Source organism: Chinchilla lanigera, unplaced genomic scaffold (assembly GCF_000276665.1).
Source record: "Chinchilla lanigera isolate Chin_1 unplaced genomic scaffold, ChiLan1.0 scaffold00020, whole genome shotgun sequence".
Taxonomy (NCBI): domain Eukaryota; kingdom Metazoa; phylum Chordata; class Mammalia; order Rodentia; family Chinchillidae; genus Chinchilla; species Chinchilla lanigera.
In genome coordinates this window covers 942,843-957,435 of record NW_004955421.1, presented here as the reverse complement: position 1 = coordinate 957,435, position 14,593 = coordinate 942,843, and the positions used below count along the sequence as shown (strand labels likewise).

At 40.2% G+C, this 14,593-nt stretch overlaps 1 protein-coding gene across 14 annotated transcripts in view; it reads left to right on the top strand.

Moving 5' to 3' along the window:
• Window positions 1-275: 275 nt before the first annotated feature.
• Clasp2 (cytoplasmic linker associated protein 2) overlaps window positions 276-14,593 on the top strand; it is a 189,513-nt gene continuing 175,195 nt past the window's right edge. For 6 of the 14 annotated variants that reach the window (XM_013513740.1, XM_013513744.1, XM_013513737.1 and 3 more), the window contains exon 1: window positions 277-680. In XM_013513740.1, the coding sequence (XP_013369194.1) occupies window positions 486-680 (195 nt within the window). In that variant the 5' untranslated portion in view covers window positions 277-485. Of the gene's footprint in view, window positions 681-14,593 lie in introns of all 14 variants that reach the window. The other 8 variants (XM_013513734.1, XM_005383646.2, XM_013513738.1 and 5 more) reach the window with 2 other exon arrangements.

Sequence of the window (14,593 nt, the reverse complement as noted above, 5' to 3'; positions counted from 1 at the left end):
TCGAAGCGAAGGAAAATGTGGAAACATTCTATATTTTACAGAGTGAGGGTAGGGTACCGCCAACGCAGCAGGCAAAGAACTGCTTGCCTCTCGCGACCGCCAACCTTAGCTTGATCCTCCACCCCCGCACCGGTGCCGGAGAGGTCCGGCCGACACCCGAGCCGCCCGCAGCGGTCAGAGCCACCTCCGCGGCAGGGCTCGGGACCGGGCGGGCTGGCGCTCGCCGGCATCGCGCTGACGTCACGTGCGTGCTGACGTCGCTGACGGCCGCGGCCTCTAAAGCGGGCTGGGGCTCGTTGGGGGGGCGCCGAGTTTGACTAGTTTGGGGTCCGCTCGGGGCCGGGCGCTTCTATCGCCGCCCGCCGGGCCCTGCGAGCGGCGCCTCGGGCGGACCGAGTGCGTCCCGCCCACTCCGCTGGCGGTTGGGCGGCGCTCAGCGAAAGTTGGCTCCTCGCGGGCGGGGCGGCGGGCGAGCGGCCGCAGCCATGGAGCCCCGCAGCATGGAGTACTTTAGCGCCCAGGTGCTGCAGAAGGACGTCGGCGGCCGGCTGCAGGTCGGCCAGGAGCTTCTGCTGTACCTCGGCGCCCCCGGCGCCATCCCAGACCTGGAGGAAGACCAGAGCCGTCTAGGCAAGACTGTGGACGCGCTCACCGGCTGGGTGGGCTCGAGCAACTACCGGGTAAGCGGTGGCGGCGGGCGGGGCACGCCCTCTCTGGCCGGCCCTTTAATCCCGGACGCGCGCGTCTGGCCGGCGGAGCTCCGGGAGGCGCCCGGGGCCGGGAGCCGCGCTGTGGAGGGGAACCAAGCTGGGGTCCCGTGGCTCGCCCCGCTGGCGCGTCTGCGGTTCCGCCCGAGCCGAGGACTGACTTTCCACCGCGACCAAGTTTTTCCACTTTTGTGAAACAATGACAAATTCAGCGATTCCGTGACACGTTGTAGAGTTATTTGGCACAGGACACAGTATCCTTCGTTTTTTAAAAAAATCAGTTGCTAACTTTACATGCAGTAAAGGGGTCTTAGACTTTTCAACACTGGTGCACACCTGTAGAAACGCTCTCCAGGTTAAAACGTAGGCCCGTTAGGATACGATTTAAAATTGAAATGACATGTCAAATCAGTCTCGTTTTATTGTGTTTTTAAAATCCTACTTAATCTCCTGTTTCTTATTGCTTTCATAGTTTTTGTATGTCTGGAAGGTTGACATCTTCTCAAAAGCATCTTTAGGGCGTAATCAGGCTCCTGGTTGCGTTTACCCTTAAATCTAATGAAAGGATGCTGATCTCATGATATTATTTATTTGCTTTTCCTTCGTTGACTGTGGAAAGCTGCTGAACGTCCTTTATTATTTTGTTTTACTGTACCTGAAGTCTGACGCCGAATTTGAAACCATATGCTACTAGGTTTAGTTTGTGCTGGAAAAAAAAAGATGAGGTTCATTCACAAGAATGAACGAGTAGTCTATCTATCTAGAGTCAGTAGTAAGCAGGTTGTAATGTAGCCACCCAGGGAGACCGGATAAATAAATATTCAGTAACTAGCACGTTTGTAGTTGTTAGCAGTTACTTTTTCTAGTCTTCTGGTGGCAGTGTTGCTTTAGAATGCTGACTAGAACCTCCTGTGGATGAAGTGATTTATATTAGCAACAAGGTATATCCTTACATCCAGCGGATAGATTGTGCTTCGAAGGATTTTTACCTGCACAGAGAGTAAACTCTAGAAATAAGCAGATTTAATGATGCAACCTAGAGGAGTTTTGGAAAGGTTAGACTTTTTAAGCAGTGTGAGAATTCACCACCTTGATGCTCCATGACATCTTCTTACCTCTTTATTATTTTTAACAGTTTGGGAAAATTTGATCTTTACTAATATTATATAGTAATAATATTGAGGATTGTTTTTTTCTTTGAAAAAGAGGTAAACTTTGTAAGGAAGGCCAATACATACATATATAACAGTTGATTTTATCTTGCAGCATAACCCATTGTAAAAAGCTCGCCTTGATAATGTTTGCTCCCGTCCTCACATGAAAGGTGATGTGTCACCTTCTTCAGTACTGATGGTAGTGAACTGGCCTTGGGCTGTTTCACTCCTCGGGTATCATCAATAACTGATAGTTGAGCAGTCCCATCTTGTGAAGAACACCTGGCTTCTGTGGTACTATGGTATCCCAACTTTTCCGTCATTCTTCTGAGATCTCCTTCCACTCAGTGCTGTTTTTCTTGTAATTGGTCACTGAGTTAGAATCCTTCAGGGTTCTCACCTGTTTTACCACACATTATTTCCAGGCTCCTCACTTCATACTGTAGCCTGAGATAACTTCAGCAATCAGAAGGCAACTGCCACAGGCTCCCTCTGCCTTGTCTATACTTTTCCTAGTAACTGCCTATGTAGTCTGCCTTCTTTCCTGTTACACTGAATGAATAACCTATGTGCCCGCTTGTGCCAGTCCCTCCACAGCAGTGCTAGGGCCTTCTTGCCTGCTCACCGATGTTGATCCATCAATGCTTTCTGCTTTTTCATTCCCTAGTTCTCTCCTTTCTACTAAATTGGGTAGTGTAAAAACTTCTGACATTGTTAGTGAGAGGACATTCTAATTAGTCTGTTTGGGCTTTATAAACTGAATTGCCAAACTGAGTTACCATTTTCTTTACTCCAGATACACTAAAACATAATTAACTCATTACAAAGAGTTGGGAATTTTTGAGCATACAAGTGGAATTGTACTTATTAAGTTATACTGAACAAAATACATTTTTTTCTTTGAATTTGATAATGCTTTAGAATTAGTCTCTTTCTTTTCCTGGCAGTACTGGGGATTGAACCCAGGGAGCACTGAGCTGCATCTTCAGCCCATTTTTAAATTTTGTTTTGAGGCAACGTCTTGCTCCGTTGCCCAGGCTGGCCTCAAACTTGCACTCTTCCTCCTCAGCCTCCTGAGTAGCTGGGATCACCACCTTGCTGCATTAGTGGCTCAGTAACTGTCGCTGCTTCAGTACACATGAGTGCTGTCTGTATGCTGCGTATTGTTTATGATGCTGAGGATCCAGTTGTGAACAAGCAAGATTTATTGATTCTATCTGCTTTAGATATTTATTGATGACCTATCATGTGCAGGCACTTACTGTTTCTTGCACTGTAGATATAATAGTGAAAAAAAGAGGCAACTTTGCCTTTGTGGCCTTAGATCTTAGTGAGGAGAGGGGAATAAGTAGAATAAGTAAATAACATCTATAATATGTTACATGGTGATAAATTGGAGGAAAAACAGTGAAAGGAATAGGAAGTGTTAGACAGAATTTGGATGTTGGAGTTTAAATAATTGGTCATTGAAGACCTTTTTAACAGGGTGGCTTACCAGGGATGGGAGGGTGAGATCCTTGTGTTAAAATAAGGTAGACAGGGGTTGGGGATTGTAGTTTAGTTGGTAGAGTGCTTGCCTGTGTAACGCTGCAGTTTCAATCTCCAGCACCTACCCCCGCCCCCCCAAAAAATTAAAAAGAGGCAGACAGATGGGTGTACAAGTTAGATCATAGCAAATCAATGTGGAAAGAATGAAGATGAGACTATATTTTGGTTAAAGTAAGGAGACATTTGAGTGCATACATCGAACAGATGAACACAGAAGTAAAGATTGCTTCGGACAGAGGAAGAAGATGCCCTAGTTTGAAGGTTAGAATTTACATGTGTGAAGTGTTAAGCAAGGTGAAGTTGCGAGGTAAGTGCAAACAGCCTTATAGGATTTATTCTAAGTGTTGTAGAATATTGCCATATGATTGAAGTGGGTGTAGTCCTTAGTGGACAGTGAGCTATAAAGAAACAACAGAAGCAGGATGCTAAAAGGAACAAAGGCTTGTTTGGTAGGAATGGCAGTGCTGTGAAGTAGAAAATCTGGGATGTGATTTGTGGTAGATGCATTAGGATCTCATGTTTGATTGAGTAAGAGATGAGAGAAACACTAACTAGGGATAATTACTTTGCATGAGCAACAGGATAGATGGTGCAGGATACTGAAATGGAAAGACGAAGAGCAGAACAAGTTGGCTGAAGGAAGTGAAAAGTTTGGTTTTGACTTACTGGGTTTGGAAAAGTTGCTTAAAATCAAAGATGAAATGTTACATTGACAGTTGGGGTTTTGAGTTTGGTGAAGTCATAATTGGAGAGAATAGGCATACATGTAATGTATTTGCTGTGGCATTTGACTTTTGTTAAGGAGTCTTTCAATTTCAGGAGTCTGAAAATTCTAAGTGGTATGTATTATTAGTGATAATAAAATCGTCCTCATGAAAAGCTATTAAATATGATAACCACCATTTAAAGAGGTATTGTCTCAAGGGCTTTTCTACATTATCTCATTTAGTCTCTAAGATGGTCTCAGGAAGTCAGCATTATTATTTTCTTTTTGTACAAAGGGAGACATAAATATCTTATATTAGGTCACAGACTTGGTAAAAGAGGGGATGAATACTTGAGCCTAGCAAGTTTAGGATACTCAGTTTTTTTCCTTTTTCTCCTTTTGTAAAATTTTTCAGTATTATTTGTCATCTCTAATTTCACCTTTGTACGCTGGGAGGATTAGTAACATTTACATTCTGTCTGTAGCCATAACACTAAGATGACTCTAAACATGGGGAAAACAGTAAATAGCATTTATATATAACTGTGTAGTGCTATGCTAAGTAATGTACTAAGATTTCATGTCTTTTCTTGGAATCCAAAAATCACAGCCCCTTTGGCATTCTTGTGGCTTGTATGGCCCAACGTCAGCATCGCCTCAATTATATTTCCTTTAAATTATCACCTTCCTAAATAGTGTATACCATTTTTTTAATTAGCAAAAACAAAAGTGAGATTTGTCTATTCATTAGTGTATGTGGGTGTTGCCTGTTCCTTACCATAGGGATAAGCATTTAAAAAAATTTTTTATTAACATTGTCCCTTTATAATATCACCATGTATATAGGCATGAAAATTTTCTAAATCAGTGATTTTCAATCCTGGCAGGTTTAGTATCCTCTTTTAATGTCTCTTTTACAATCCTGGTGTAAAATGTATAGAAAATATCCAATATACATAATTTTTTTTTTTTTTTTTGGTTTTTCTCCAGAACCGGGAACCGAACTCACGACCTTGCGCTTGCCAGGCAGGCGCTTTTGCCACTGAGCTAAATCCCCAGCCCCCATAATTTTTAAAAATCCATATAATTTCCTAACTGTACTAATAAAGGAAAATTATACATAATTTATGAGGTAAAATATATAATCTTTCCTTAGTATCAGTAGGGAATTGCTTTTAGAACCTGCCCTTTCTTGGTTACTAAAATGTACAGGTGGTCAAGTCCTTTTTATAAAATACAGTATCTGTATATAACTTATACACTCACTGTATAGAATAAATTGTTTCTAGAATACATAACATGCCTAATACAATGTAGATAGCATGAGGGGCTGGGGATTTAGCTCAGTGGCAAAAGCGCCTGCCTGGCAAGCGCAAGGTCGTGAGTTCGGTTCCCGGTACCGGAGAAAAACAAAAAAAAAAAAAAACAAAAAACAAAAAAAACAAAACAATGTAGATAGCATGTAGATAGTTATGCTATATTGCTTATGTGCAGTGATGGTGAGCCTTTTAGAGACAGGTGCTCAAACTGCAACCCAAAATCCACGTGTTTATCACAGAGTGGCAACAGTGCAGTTAAACCTGAATACTGAGGTTTTAGTTCAGAAAAAAAGTCGTATATTAACATCTTTTGTCTTAAAAGAAAAACAACACATGTGCCACAGGAAAAAAATTCTGTACCTGTTCAGTATAGACCAATTTTTTTTTTTTGAACACAGGGTCTTGCTTTGTAGTACAGGCCTTGAATTCATTATGTTGCCCAGGGTGGCTTGAACTTAAGGTGATCCTCCTGCTTCAACCTCCCAAGTGCTGGTATTATAGGCATGCACCACCACACTTGGATAGACCCATTATTTTTTAAAAAGATATTTTGCACCTGAGGCTGGATGAATCTGAGAATGTAGAACCCATGGATGTCAAGAACCCACTGTACTAACATATGTAAATATGCCAGCCTGACTAACCAAGAGGATATAATGATAGTCACATAGCTGCAGCAGTACATGTGATTGCTGGAATGCTCCCACTATCAATTCAGACCACTATTGATGTGCAGTTGCTGGTGATTCAGACTTCACAAGTGACATTACTGGAATTTTTTTTGGTACTGAGAATCAAACTCACAACCTTGCACTTGTCAGGCAGGCACTGTTGCCACTGAGCTGTATCCTGAGTGACATTACTGTTGATGATTGTGAAATTCTATAACTCTAAATTCTGAACCTCAGTTCTTTGATATCCCAACTTAAGAGTTTGACCATCCCATGTGGCATTCATTTTAACTCTCTTGTATTCCCTTTTGACTGGGCTGAATATTATCATTAATGAAATTATTATATACATTCTTAATTATTTTTTATTTTTATTAGTACACGTTGTAGTATGTAATGATTACATTTATTTTGGGAAGTTCGTACATGTACACAACATATCTTAATTTTCATCCCTTTACCCTCTTCTCCCTCCCACCCCCATTTCTTTGTTATCATTTCAAAAGGCCTATCTCCCCATTTCTTATTACCTGTCTTTTATTTTGCTATTTATTTTTGTGTTTCTCATATAGGTGAAACTATGCAATATTTAAACTTGTGTCTGATTTATTTCACCTTACATGGTCTCAGTGTGCATCTATTTTCCTACCCATTCAGCTTTATCTTTTATGCTAGAGTAGTACTCTATTGTGTGTAAATACCATATTTTTTTTATCCATTCCTCTGTTGATGGACATTTAGCTTGCTCCCAAGATTAAGCTGTTATGAATTGTGCTGCTATAAATATGGGTATATATTTACTACTGTAATATGATGTCTTTTAGAAGTAGAATAGGTGGGTCAAATGAAATTTCTAGTTTTAGTTTTTTGAGGGATCTCCATATTGATTTCCATAGTGGTTTTACTAGTTTACATTCCCACCCACAGCATAGATGAGTTCCTTTTCCTTGCACCCTTCCCAGCATTTGTTATTGTTTAATTTCTTGATGACAGCTGTTCTTTCTGGTATAAGATGGAATCTCAGTGTTTTTTTTAAATTTGTATTGTTCTGATGGTCAGACATACTGAGAATTTCTTCATATATTTATGGCTGTTTGTACTTGTTCTTAGAAGTGTTCCCTTATTTCAGTTGGACTTTTTTTTTTTTTTTTTTAGTTCGTTATTCTAGAGTAGACATTAGTCCTCTGTTAGAGGAATAGCCAACAACATTTTTTCCCATTCTGTAGGTTGTGTCTTCATTCTGTCTGTTGGTGTCCGTTACTGTGCAGAATATTTTTAGTTTGATATAACCCCATTTGTTGATTCTTGATGTTATTTCTTGTACAATTGGGGTTCTGTTTAGAAAGTCTTTGCCTATGCCTGTGTATTCAAGACTTTTACCTATTTACCTATTTTATCTGAAACCAAGCTAAGTGGTTTTTTTTTGGTGGGGAGGGTACCATTAAAATTTGTTTTCTGTGTTGATACGTGTAAATTGCTTATAGTAGGTAGCTTTATTTCTAGTATCAGCACTTCTTTAGAAAATGACTGCTTTTCAGAGATGTCTTCTGGGCATAGCTAGCTTTTGACTTCGGAGTCTGTCCCAAGATCTTGCCTCTTCAGTTTATTAGGTATAAAAGGGTGCTGCCTGTTTGGTCTGGCACCCAGTTCTTTGCTTCTGTACTATTGTGTTTATGGCCCCCAAACAATCTCAGGATTGGCGTATAAGGAAGAACAACTGATGACAAAAACTGTGTCAGCCTGTCTAAAGTAGTACAATCATTAATAACAACAGCATCAAGCATAGTCTAGAAAATGACAAACTGTGATACCTGTTAATTTACTACCTTTAACTGTAGGTACAGATTTATGGTTATATAACAAAATCTAGAACAAATCAGAAAATTATATACAGTAAATTTCTACTCAGTAGAACGATTTTACCCTTAGGGTAGAAGATTTAAAAGGGAGAAGAGGAAAAAACTAGAAAAATAAGAAAACGAGATTAGAAGCAAGGCCGAAGGGCAAAAGATTACAAAAGCTTCAGGAAACTGGTGAATAAAGCAGGCACAAAAAAAAAAAGAAGCAAAAAACAAAAAATAAGAATAAAACAAAGAAACTAAAAACAGTGTTCACATATTAAAAAAACCAAAAACAATCAAGGAAAAGGAGAAATAAAAGCAAATTAAAAACAAAAGAGAAATTTCTCAGTGATTTCAAACCTGTAGTTTCCTTACGGGGTCTACTTTAGTGATAGTATCCAATTTAGCATGTATCTCTGCTGTCACTGGTAGACAAAGGAGCCAGACAGAGCTCTCATCCATGCTGGATGATCCCAGCAAACCTGCAGTAGGATTAGAGTGGGCTGCTGGATAATCCTAGCAAACCTGCAATAGGAACAGGGTGGGGTGCTATTTTGGTGCTTTCAATTCCACAAAAGAGTGGGCAGATCCTGGTCTCTAGTTACGGAGTTGTGGCCTGAGTTGTTCATCCTACAACACTCTGGTGTCTCTTGCTGGCCTTACCTTTGGCTCCCTGACTCTGGACATTGCCTGCGGTTGTCCCTCATGTAGTCACTGTGAGATTTCAACACTAGAAGTCCTGAGATGAAGCCACCCCATGTCTGCTCTGAATTCTGGATTCATTTTGTCTTTCCTAAAACAGCATCTGGCCAAGCACTCTTTAGGGCACATGGCAGATGGTTGGATTGGAGTCACTCATCGGCTGTTGTAGTACACACAGCATTCATGCTCATTCCGCTGGTGTGTTTCTCCCTGGAGGCCTCTGGAGTCACCCACCCTCACTGGGTTCCCGGGAGCCGGGAGCCAGGAGCCAGGAGCTGGGGAGAAAGTGCAGTGTGCCACATCCTTTTTCTGTGTAGTGTTCTGTCTCTTCACTTTCTCTGTGGGCTCCGGTTTCCCCTTAAGATCTTTCCTGGGTCCCAGGGATCTACCTCCCTCCTTCTTTTCTTCCTCAAGTTGTTATTTTCCAGTGTCTGGATTCTGACTGTCAGGTTGATTTGTTGCTGTTTACTGCTTGCCGTCTTCCTGGATGCTGACATTTATAATTTATGATTGCTTTGTATTAATTGTAAGTATACATAGGACTAATGTACTTCCAGCCATAGGCAAAGAAATCTGAACTTTTAATCAGCTTATGTAATATTTTCATATACATTTCAGCATAGCTTTTTCAGATATTAAAAATAATGCCACTATTAGTACTGCTTCTTTTATTGGCTTCTAGTTATGAGCCATTGGCATTAGAATGTTTGGTTTTGTTGTCTCTGCCTAGGATTTTCTTGAGTATTTCTTTAGAGTGCTAGTGTAGAGTTGGTTAATTTAAGTTTTTTTTTTTGTCATGGAATGTCTATTTCTCCCTAAATTTTCAAAGATTGTTTTGTTTAGTTTGTGTTGGAAGTTGTTTTCTTTTAGGGTTTGAAACCTTTCATTCCAAGCTCCGAGTTGATAAGTCTCTTGTAATCCTAACAGGTTTACCTTTAGAAATGACTTTTTGCCCTTCTCTGACAGCTTGTAAGGTTTTGTTGGACTACTATCATTTTGAACTTCTTTTTTCATTGTAATTACTTAGTGTTCTATAAGCTTCACCTGTACGTTGAGTTTTTTCCCCATCTTTGGAAAGTTTTCTATAAATTTTTTTTTATATTCCATCTGTGCAGTCCTCTAATTTCTCTCTAAGTCCAGTTTGCCTTAGGTTAGTCTTAACATCATCTAGTAGCTTTTGTATGAATTTTTCTTGCTCTTTAGTTTTTAAGCTTTCTTTGACTATACTTTGACTATGGAAAGTTTTCATTTTGTCCCCAATTTCTGAGACCCTTTCTTCACCATGGTAATTTCTGCTGTTTATGAATTCAATAGAACTATTTATCTCTGGAATTTTTGTTTGGCACTGCTTCATGGCGTCTATTTCTTTGGTAAATTTGTCGTTCATGATTTGGTCATCTCTGCTGATTTTTTAATTTGTTTCTTGTATAACCACATTGGTGAATTTGTTTGGTAGTTTCAGTTTCTTTTGGGTCATGTCATCTTTGAGCTTACCGAGTTCCTTTGCTTCCTCTTCAGTCATTTTGCGCAGCTCAGTTATCTGATTTTCTCTCCTTCAGTGCCCCTTGGATCTACTTTGGGAGAGTTGGGAGTGTTTGGCCATTTTTGTTGTCCCTTTTCTCATGTTCCTGTTTTTTCTTTCTTTTTTTTATGCTGATGGTTGAGGTAAAATAAAGTGAAGAGAATTTGTCATTGATATGAAGATCTCTTTAGTTAATTCTCTTTTCTAGTATCTTCTTGGCTTTATTTGTCAGGAGGGTTTTTTTTTTTTTTGTATTAGTTGGTTGATTGATTGATAGATTGAGTGAGGCATGGTCTTGCTATGATACCTGGCAGGCCTTGAACTTACTGTGTAGCCTAAGCTAGCCTTGAACTTGGAGGGATCCTCCTGCCTCAGCCTTTTAGGTGCTCGGATTACAGGCATGTACCATTGTGCCCAGCTTTTCAAGAGGTATTCAGCCTATTCATTTTAATAGAGTTGGGTCCTATCACTGTGTTGTAAGGAAAGAACTTCTACAGCCTATAGCAGTGTCACCTATACATCAATTAGAAACATTAGCACTTAGGATAATTTCACTCTTTAGTCAGTACACTTTACAGATTATTTTATACTGCTATTTGTGGTTCATCTGGGATGTGGGGAGTGGAAGAGAGCAAGGGGAAAAGAAAGGAGATATGTCAGTGGTAAGAGAAATGTTAGTGGGTAAAAAATATGATGTCAGACTTTGTTAGAATTATTTTTATAGCTAGGGTAAAGGGCTAGTGTTGAGGCAGTTTGAGAGAGTGTTCGTCTGGGCAAGAGGAAGCATGCAGATGGATGGAAGCGCATTTGAGATTGAGGGAGGCTGTGAGATTGTCAGAACCTGTTAATATATTGGTAGGTAGTTTTTTTTGGTCCTCTAAGCCCAATTTTATTAAGGATTATCCTTGCATGACCTTAAATGATAGTGTTTGAATTAAAGCACTAGTTAATTCTTACTCTCTGATGCACTTATTCAGGCCCCTGTTGTATATGTTGCTGGTAAGGTAAGAGAAGAGAAGGGGGAATTCGAGGAGATGAGATAATTGAGGGAGAGAGAAGAAAAAAGAATTAAGGATGAAAGAGTCAAAAATAAAAAAGAAGAAACACTAAAAGAGGGAGCAGGTCAAGGGGGAAAATCTTGAAGAATAAAGTAAAATAACAAAGCAGTACCAATAAAGAAGCAAGAACTAGAAGAAAAAAATAAAATAGAAAAAAATATGAAAACAGAAAAAGCAACCAGGCTGACCCAAATCAAATAAAGAAGCAAGGAGACAGTGACTGCAGCAATCAAAATAGAAAGAGAAATAAAAATAAAAATCCTTACACAGTTGTTACAGCATTAACCCAGAGAGTCCACACAGGTCCCTTTACACTGAAGTCACGGTCTGATTTCAAGCAGCTAAGCAGTTTCCCTCTGTGGACCAGTCAATTGCCTGATCAAAGGCTGAGGGCTGTTGCTCCCTCTGAGCCTGTGTCCTGGTTGCAAGCTATGCTTCAGTCATGATTGTGGATCTTATAGCCTTGGTTGATTCCGGGATTAAATAATGTGGATGTCTCCCTGTCTTTCCCTCACACACTTTCCTTGCCTTGTGTATGACCAGAAGGGCACCAGCCTAGGTGCCATTCATCATCTCTGCCCACGGGTGTCTGTATCTTGGTCCCACCCTCAGAACCTAGGGAGGCAGAGGGGACCTCTTTGCCATTGCAGGGTGGTAGGCAGGTCCTCATGCCATCTCAGGCCTTCCAGTGTTCGGGGAAACAACGGGAGAGCACCTGCACTGCTCCCGCTCTGCCGTATTGCCCTCTGATCTAGGCAGCAGTCTGTGTCTCCTCTCACAGATCTGCCCTGCTGTACTTTCTACTCCGCATACTTGTCTGTCTCATTCTCCGGTCTCCATGGCTTGGCATTCCCCACCTAAGAGGTGCTGGGGGTTCCCCCATGGCAGTTCTTTAACAACTATGGATAGCAAATTGAATGTCCTGCAACACAGTACAGTGCTCCTGTTATATGTGGGGAAATGATGACTTAATTTTTTTTTTCTGTTGGGCAGGCCTTCTCTCTTCCACAATAGCACCATTCTCTGGTACTGTTGAGCTGTTTTCAGAATGTGGGTGCATGGCTTTTTACTCACCTCATTTTCCTACTTAGAGCTTCTTACATATCCGGGTTGTGAATGTCTCACTCAACATGCCCAGTGGAGAGGTTAGAGTAATTGTGAACCAGGCCATTACTGAAGGGCTGACTCCCTCTCTAGTCTGTTTTGTTTTGTGTGTGTTTTTGGAGAGAATATTGAGACAGGGTCTTCCTATGTAATTTAGGCTGGTTTTGAATTCATTGTATAGCACACCACACCTGACCCTCCCTCAACCTGATCCTTTCCCAAACTGACTTGTACACTAGGTCTAGGGTGGGATGTGGAGGTGCTATGATCCAACAGTGGTCCAGTTTACTCTCACACATTCCCTAGACACTGAATTTTAGTCCAGCCAGATTTTCTTCTCATTTAACCTCCCGAATCAGACTTTATTCCTCTCTCCCCCGCAACTCAGCGTACCTGTTTTTCTCCAGTACTAATTTGGAGACACTCCCTAAGCAGCCGTCTTCTTTCCAAGGACCTTGTGTTAGTTACTTTTCTCATTGCTGGGACAAAATACCCCACACCCACAAGTTAAAGGAGTTATTTTAGCTCACAGATTTTAGAGATTTTGGTGTGTAGTTGGTTGGCTCCCTGGCAGGGCAGAGGGGCATGGCAGACAGGAAGCAGTGGCTGTCAGGAGAGTAGGAGGGATATATACACACCATTCCAGTTCACATCCACAGTGAGCCACCTCTTCTCATCAGGCTTCACCTCCCAACATCACACCCAGCTGTAAACCCACCAGTGGACTAATCCACTATTGTGCATGCATGGTCCAGTCACCTCCCAAAAGCCTCACCTGTGAGTACATGAGGCTTAGGAGGGCATCTAGATATAAGGCGTAACAGACGTTAATTTTTTTCTCCCCCCACCACTAGCAGGGGCTTTCTTACTATCTTTAATTTTAAGTCACTTTGTTTATCTTCTTTTTTAGAGGGAAATTGTTTCATTACTTATGTAAAAATAAGTGGATGTTTCTCGTCAGCTTCTCAAAATTTATAAACCATTGAGTTTTACTCATTTAACCTGTGCATACATACCTAATTACTTTATTGTACTAATTTTCTTGGAATTTACAGTTTTTTTCAAATGCTGGGGGTTAAACCTATAAACTTCTACCACTGAGCTACACTCTCAGCCCCACTCATTTTGTTACATACTCTTGAGTTAATTTTGTGGGGAAAAAAGTTTGGTAAACCTATAATATTTCCTAGTAATAAAGGCACATTATAGGAATATGCTTATACATGCTTTTTTCTGCTCTACCTGTGGTAGAAAAACATTTGTAATTATGAATTAAGCTCATGTGCTTTCCTAGATGTCAAAAACTTACCTGGATTTCAGACTTTACAAGGAAAGTCTTAGTTGTGATTTTTAAATTAGATGTCATTACCATCTCTTGCAGTTATTTAGCTTTATTGCTGATTGACAACATTTTTGAACTAAACTCTTTGGAAAATTATATATTCTATTTCATTGAAACTCTGTAGCCAAGGCAACAGCTTGCATCTTTATTGACATCAGATTATTCAAATATGTTCAAGTACTTGTGATACAGAGGTGAAAATGGTGGGAGAGAAATGGGAGAAGAGGAGTCTATAAAATGGGGAGGGAAGGGAAAGAAAAAAGGATGTGGTAAGGTGAGAAGGAAAATGAAAGTGAATACATGGACAAAAACATCCTTAATTTTAAATTAGCACAAAACTGAGATTTTAGAGTTTTTGGTTTTTGCCTGTTAGAAAGTTTGTTATTGTTTCTTTTAGGGAGAGATGCTTGTGCCTTTTATAATTTCAGGAATGTAGGCAGAGGCATTTAGATTCCTAAGGAAGTGGTGAGGAACAAATCAGAATGTTGCTCTAGATGTTTTCTTTTCTTTTTGAGAGTTTCAGTATTTTACTCCTAAGTGTACCTTTAGCCAAAATACAGGTTAGGTTGAAAACAAACCCAGATGAAAAGTCAAGCAAGTTGTGTGTGGCTCCTTACATCAATCTTGGCATTTGCTGCCTCACACTCACCTAGTGCATTCTTTAGGAATGTGGTTGGCTGTTATTGGATCTTTATTATCCCATGTAACTTTTAGAATTAGCTAGTTAGCTTGCACCAGAAAACTGAGGCATATTATCAGAAGTACAATATCATGATATTGAACAATATCATGGTTTTGAGAGGAATTGATGTCTTTGTAATAGTACTCACCATAAAAATTGTTTAGGTCTTTGGTCTTCTTTAATGTCTTCTAGTGAGATTTATTTTCTTCTTGTAGGCTTTTTTTTTTTTTTTTTTTT